The sequence below is a fragment of the Myotis brandtii genome, unplaced genomic scaffold (genome assembly GCF_000412655.1).
Source record: "Myotis brandtii unplaced genomic scaffold, ASM41265v1 scaffold23, whole genome shotgun sequence".
NCBI lineage: Eukaryota > Metazoa > Chordata > Mammalia > Chiroptera > Vespertilionidae > Myotis > Myotis brandtii.
The window spans coordinates 4,901,064-4,907,539 of record NW_005358649.1 but is presented as its reverse complement, the minus strand read 5'-3'; the positions used below and the strand labels follow the sequence as shown (position 1 = coordinate 4,907,539).

At 38.1% G+C, this 6,476-nt stretch overlaps 1 protein-coding gene across 8 annotated transcripts in view; it reads left to right on the top strand.

Annotated features, from left to right (window-relative positions):
* Positions 1–6,476, top strand: part of STAU2 (staufen double-stranded RNA binding protein 2) — a 220,675-nt gene that overhangs the window by 120,565 nt on the left and 93,634 nt on the right. For 6 of the 8 annotated variants that reach the window (XM_005866375.2, XM_005866373.2, XM_014539843.1 and 3 more), the window contains one exon: positions 3,632–3,745. The exons of the other annotated variants lie outside the window; for them this stretch is intronic. In XM_005866375.2, coding sequence (XP_005866437.1) covers positions 3,632–3,745 — 114 coding nt within the window. The remainder of the gene's footprint in view (positions 1–3,631; positions 3,746–6,476) is intronic. 8 annotated transcript variants of the gene reach the window in all.

The window sequence follows — 6,476 nt, the reverse complement described above, 5'->3', positions numbered from 1 at the left end:
GACCCCCTCCACTCTGCATCCCCCTACTGAAAGTATATTTTTTGTTTCAAGTGTGTGTTTCATTGCCCTTTAAAACATATTTATGATAGCTATTTAAAACACTTACCTGAGAAGTCTGAAATCTATGTTATCTTGTTTGCATCTTAAGATTATCTTTTCTCATTCAAGTTGAGATTATCCTAGTTTTTGGGATAATAAATGGTTATCTATTGAATACTGGACATTTGGGGTATAAGTCTGTGTATCTTATTTAAATCTTTTGTTTTAGTAAGCCTCCTCTGACATGGCCCCAGCCTAGGAGGGTATAGGAGTGCCACCTTGTTACTATCAGATATGATAGTAACTTTCTCCACTTGGTCTTTTTTAACACCCTGGTGGAAGGGAGAGGGTTTGTTATAGCTAGATGGTGGTGAAAGTCCTGACCCTCCACTATGCTTCTCCCAACACCACTCCAATGAGAAGGGGCAGGGTGCCTCATTGTCCAGCAGGGGTGAAAGTCGTGACTCCCCATTCAGCCTTTCCTGTCATCACCCCTGTAAGGGAATTGGGCCACTGCATTCCAGTCTGGCAAGGATAGAAATCTAGGCTCCCCATTCGGCCTTTGCTGGTGGGGGTCTGCCATTTTTTCCATGGTGTTTGGCTGGAGTAGGGCACTTTTACTTAAACATTTTCTGTCTTGCTAAATTATTCTTTTTCTGGCCTTTTGGTTATAGAGATCAGACGTTGTTTTTTTTTTCCCCTTTTCCCAGTGACATTTCCAGGTTGTTGGCTTCTCTAGCGCCCAATCCAGGATATATAAAAGAAAACCCAGGAATTCAGCACTGTGTTACTTCTTGGGTCTTGAAATCCCTAAACTGGTCTTTCTCCTCTCCTTTTTTCTGAGTCCTCTTATATTTGTTTTATGGATAACATCCAGGGCTGTTACTTATACTAAGCAGGAAGAATGCAGAAAAGTAAATCTGTTACATCTTGTCTGGAAGCAGAAGTTACAAATGGTCGTGTTTTTTTATCATGAATGTAATTATATTTTAAGTATTAAATATAGTGTGTTCTAGAATCTGTAATTACTGAGTAGAAAGCAATATATGTCAATATTTGTATACAAATAATTACATACCTTTATGAACGCAACCAATATATGTATAATGGAAAGATTGATAAGGTCTTATTTTTGATATCCATTTTTTAAAGAGATAGTACATTAGAGTTTTAATCCATGAAAAGTAGTTGAGTTGGTTGGCCCTCTTGGGAGAAAATTTTGGGTTAGTTTAACTTTAGTGGCATACTGACTACCTATAAGACTAGACTTTTTCTTTGACCTTACACTAGTTTTCCTTGTTAAGAAGTTATTTCTTTGCAAAGCTCTATAGATTTTAATGCAGCTTATTTTACACATGTAAATGGATATATGTGGTTATTTTAAAACATGAGTACGAACTACAAAAAAAGGAAGCTCCTTTTCTGATATGAAATTGTTAAAAGTCACTTGGTGCTTTCTTTCATGGACATGTAAAACCAAAACTGTATATGTGTATGTGTGTATATAATTTACGCCTTAATGAGTTGCCTCCTTAGATCTCCAGTGGTATAGTCATTGAAAACTGAAAAGCAAAGAACAAAACTTAGGGTTTTTGCCGTGTACATACTCATCACTTAGTGTAAGAATGCATTATCTCCTTTAACAGTATTTGCCACACATATGTTGTTGCAATTGTTGGACAGTTTTTGTCTGTAGACTTGTATTAGAAGTAATTCTGTGCATTACTGATAGATTTTTGTACACCAAACATAGGCATGTAATTTTCAAAGTTTATCTCACATGGAGAATTCTAAAAGAGAGAGAAGGTAATTAATTACAAGTCTGTATAATGTGATTTCATTCATTTACTTACCCCTTTTGAGGCATTAGTGTGACAAGCATATTGCAGGCAGAGTGGAACAGATTACTCATACCGCTAGAACACTGGTGCATGACTGAGCATGTTAAATATATGTTTACATTTTAGTTATAAAGGAGTTGATTTTAGTTATGAAAAGGATTGAGAAAAAAGCTTGAGGACAAGTCAGTGACAGATATTATCCTAATGTAATATTATTCTTAATAATGATGCATCTAGGCCGACATACAAGCATTTTCACTATCAATTTGGATATTTAGGAAAGTGTCATGTCTTTCACATGGACTTCCAATTGATATCAAAGGTGATGAGATTTTATTTTGAAAAGTATGTTTTATGACAACACTATATGTGACAAGAACATTTTAACTGTATCCTAAATGGCTGCAAACTGTAGTTATTACAGTGTCAGCATATTGGCTTTTGCATAAACCCGCTATGTGGTAAGTTTCAGTTCCCCCACCGTATTTAGCTGATGCATAGTAAATAACACTTCCACAGTCCTGAATTCATTCATACGCACTGAGCGACCTTTTAATTTGCTCGGGAGGTATAACACCGTGCGTTAGAACTGCTGTCAAATCTTTTCCCCCAAGTTAACTAGGAAAAATATTTTTATGATAAAATCTTTAAAGTGCTTTGGAGACAAGGTTTTATTTATTGACTTGCTTTGAACTCCAGGGAGTTTCTTACCTTCAGGGAAACTGACAGGCAATCTTAACCCTATTTGTTTAAAAAAGTGGAATTACTTAACCATTAGGCTTGGATTCATATTGTTGTCATTATCAGTTAGATCTATAGTAAACATGATAAAATATTTGTGGACCATAATCTGTAATGAATATATATGGGTATTATGCAGCAAGTAGAATTAAACCTCAGATAGGGAACTAGTATGTGTTTTAATTTTCTTCCTCACAAATTCAAGATTTTCACCTAAATTTTTACCCTAAATCTACACAAATTTAACAAATTGAGCATGTTATAGCTAATGAAATCATTTCTTCCTATGGTATAGTTAGTAATTTATCACAAAAGCGATGCTATTTTTACTTTATTAGCTTAGAGTGAAAATAAATACTGCTTGAAAGTACTCTTTTGACCGTAGATAAATGGGAGGAGAATGGGACTTTTCCCAGTGGGAAGATGGACTCGCACGTCCCCTACCACCCTCACCTCCGTACCTACCTCTGATAGGGCGTGTCTTCTTACATGTGCTTTTAATAATGCTTGGTTGTATTTCACTAAAACAAAAATAATATTATGGTAACTTTATTTTGGTCTGCACATTACAAATCACCGTAGTTTAATTCACTTGGATTGTAATGTCAACATTTCAAGCAGAACATGATGTAGTAATATATATATTTAACAGTGGTTTTAGAGGGACTACCACGTATAAGTAGAAGAATGTCACTACCAATTAAGTGGCAGTCACACACACACGTAGAGTCAGAGATGAGAGAAAAGTCAGGTCCATTAGAATCAAATAAACTTTGACTTATGCGTATCCTTGATTCCTAAACTCTTAAAACTTGGAAAGTAGACTTAAAGTAGAGTTAATAGCTTTCTCATAGAAACTGGAAGGTCCGGATAAAGTTTTAAAATGTTTGAAGTGTGTGCTGCATAACTTACTTGAATTTTCCTCGAAACCGAGGCCCTTTGCAAAGGGCCTGTTGCCCCGGCTCCCTCTCCCCGGAGGTGCTCAGCGGACTCCGTGTGTTCTGTTATAGGTTCACTACTGTGATAGACAGAGTGGCAGAGAGTGTGTGACCTGCCTGACCTTAGCCCCCGTGCAGATGACTTTCCATGCTGGTGGAAGCTCCGTTGAAGCCAGCCATGACCAGGTACCCTATGCCACTGACATTGTGCTGTGTGCTGGCCCAGCAAAGAAGTCAGAGACCATCAAAACGGAAGCTCTGTGGACACACACAGCTTTGCTTTCCCTAATACAGACAGGCGTGGGCAAAAGTAGGCTTACAGTTGTGAGACAAATAAATACAGTCAAGCCTCGGTTCTCAAATGTCTCCCATCTCGAACAGTTCAGTTCTCCGCTTAGTTGTCCATGGAAAAAATGTCTCGGTTGTCGAACCAAACTTGGGTTTTCCATCTGAGAACCCTTTCATGCTGATACCTCAGCGTGACGAAAAGCATCTTTCAGGCAACAAACAATGGAGAGAATGCTTTTGTTGCTGGTGAAATCCATGATTAGCACGATTTTAACACAAAGAAGCCATCAAGAGTGCTGATGTTGCTAAGGGTGTAAAGAGATAATGGTCACAGGCAATTTGAAGAGGTAGAAAAACTGTTGTGAATTGGATAAATGAAAAGCAGTTAGCTGGTGACAACATTTCAAAGCGAAGACTCTGCATGCTGACTTCCGAAGAGACACTCCTTGAAGGAGAGTGGAAAGTGATTCCTTTAAGGCTAGAGGGGTGGGGTTCGATCAGTTTAAGAAAAGAAGTGTTTGTTTACAGATTAAACAGTACATGAGACATGTACTGTATATAAACAAGAAAGGTTAAAGCAGGGAATCATTTGTGGGTCTGGAACGGATTAATTCAATTTACATTGTTTCTAATGGGAAAAATGATTCAGATTTTGAACAAATCACTTCTTGAACAGCCTTCCAGAGCAAATTGAGTTTGAGAACTGAGGTTCCACTGTAATGTGATAGTTAATAAATAATAACATAAGAATAAACTCCGTGTTTCACGTACTTACAACTCCAAACTTACTTTTGCCCCACTCCATGCATTATCCACTAGCATTATTTCCTAGATTTTTGAAAAAACGGAAAATTTTATGTTGGGAAACTGATGTCTTAGGCGATTTTAGTTATTTTAGACATCTAGTTTGCAGTTTATTATTAATTTAAATATAGAGTCCTCTTACAAGGAAGAAATGATAGAAGTTATTTTTAATAATTATATAGGGGAAAAGTATCAGCAAAAACAGTGTCAATAACACTGGGCTTTCACTATAATGTGCTCAGTTCTGCTGAAGAGAGTTAGTTAGTGTTATAGAATATATAGGATAAGCATGTGAACTTTCAGAACTATCAAACTACTCCCATAATTTGGGATATTATTAAAATGAAGTTTCAGTGTTATTTTTAACATTTTATTTGTGAAATAAGGCTAAAAATCTGAAAAGTATATTATTTTTTAATAAACAAGTTCCTTTGTTTAGATAACAGCTTGTATACATATTTTCAATTAATCATCAGATTAGACTAAACCAATGATCTAGGTCATACAATTTCTCTTTGGAGTCAAAATAAATAGATGTACAGTTTATAGTATGACTCACCAGCTGTGCTTTCTAAATTAACCATTCACAAACAGAGTAACCATAACCCACTTTCATATTAATTTCCCAGTAAATTTCCTTTTATCTGCTTAGTGCCCTTGCATGGAGCGAATAAAAGAGCATGAAGTGTTATCTTCTCAAACACATGATTAATTGTCCAACTCAAACCAGACCTGGGAAAATGTTCTCAAGGGCACAGCTCTCTAGTTCATGATGTCTCTGATGTGGGTTTCCAATCATCGCTTATTGATTGGTGGCGAGGTATTGCGGTGTTTAGGAAAGAGCAACTAGTTGGTCAGAAAATCTGAGTTTGGGGAACTAAACATGGCATACGACGCTCCCTGGGTGGATTCTGTCATCACTTTGGCACTTGTTTCCTGGACTGTTCAGTGGGGGAGTTGGGTTAGATGACTTATAGGATCACCCCTGTGCAGCTCAGGGATTTCACAGACTTCGCCCAGCTGCAGAGGGAGTGCAGCAGGCCTCTGAGGAACATGGCCCCAGCTAGCGGATAGAAAGTGTTGTGTTTCCCTGTATAAAACTATGACTTAGCTTTAGCAAGGTGCCAAGGATACATGGTAAGAGTGTTAGACACGTTCCTGCTTTCATGGAGCTTATAGACGAGCAACTAGACCCCTTTGAATATTTGCTAAGAAGCTATCTCTATCTGTCTCTGTCTTTCTCTCTATCTCTGTCTGTCTCTATGTCTGTGTCTGTCTCTATGTCTGTGTCTATCTCTATCTCTATCTCTATCTCTGTCTCTGTCTCTGTCTCTGTCATCTCTATCTCTCCCTTCACCTCCACCTCCGCCTCTACTATACCTGTATCACTCGTGGCAGAAACAAATGGCCTGAGTAGCATGAGATAACCCTCCTGCAAAGGCCTCTCTTTAGCCTGAGCAAAGAAATGCGAGAGTGCCTTAGAAACCCACACACCTGAGAAGAGCAGCCATTGTTCGCAGAGGTAGCGTGTTGCTTGTAGAACAGCCCTGGACTGGGAATGGAACTGGGATCAAACCCAGAATTGCCCTGAACTACCTGTGGGGCCTCATCTTTTCGCCGGAATTTGACTTCTTCATGAACTTGGCTGACACAGTCTTATGCTAAAGTTACTCAAAGTCCAGGGCTACTTTACATATTCGAAAAAAAGGGGGCTCGTCCTCAAGGCATTTCAATGCTATCCAACAGAAAATTGTTGCAGTAGACTGACCTGGTCTACTACACAACTGCACACAGTGATCTTACACTACATCTCTCTGGAATGTCC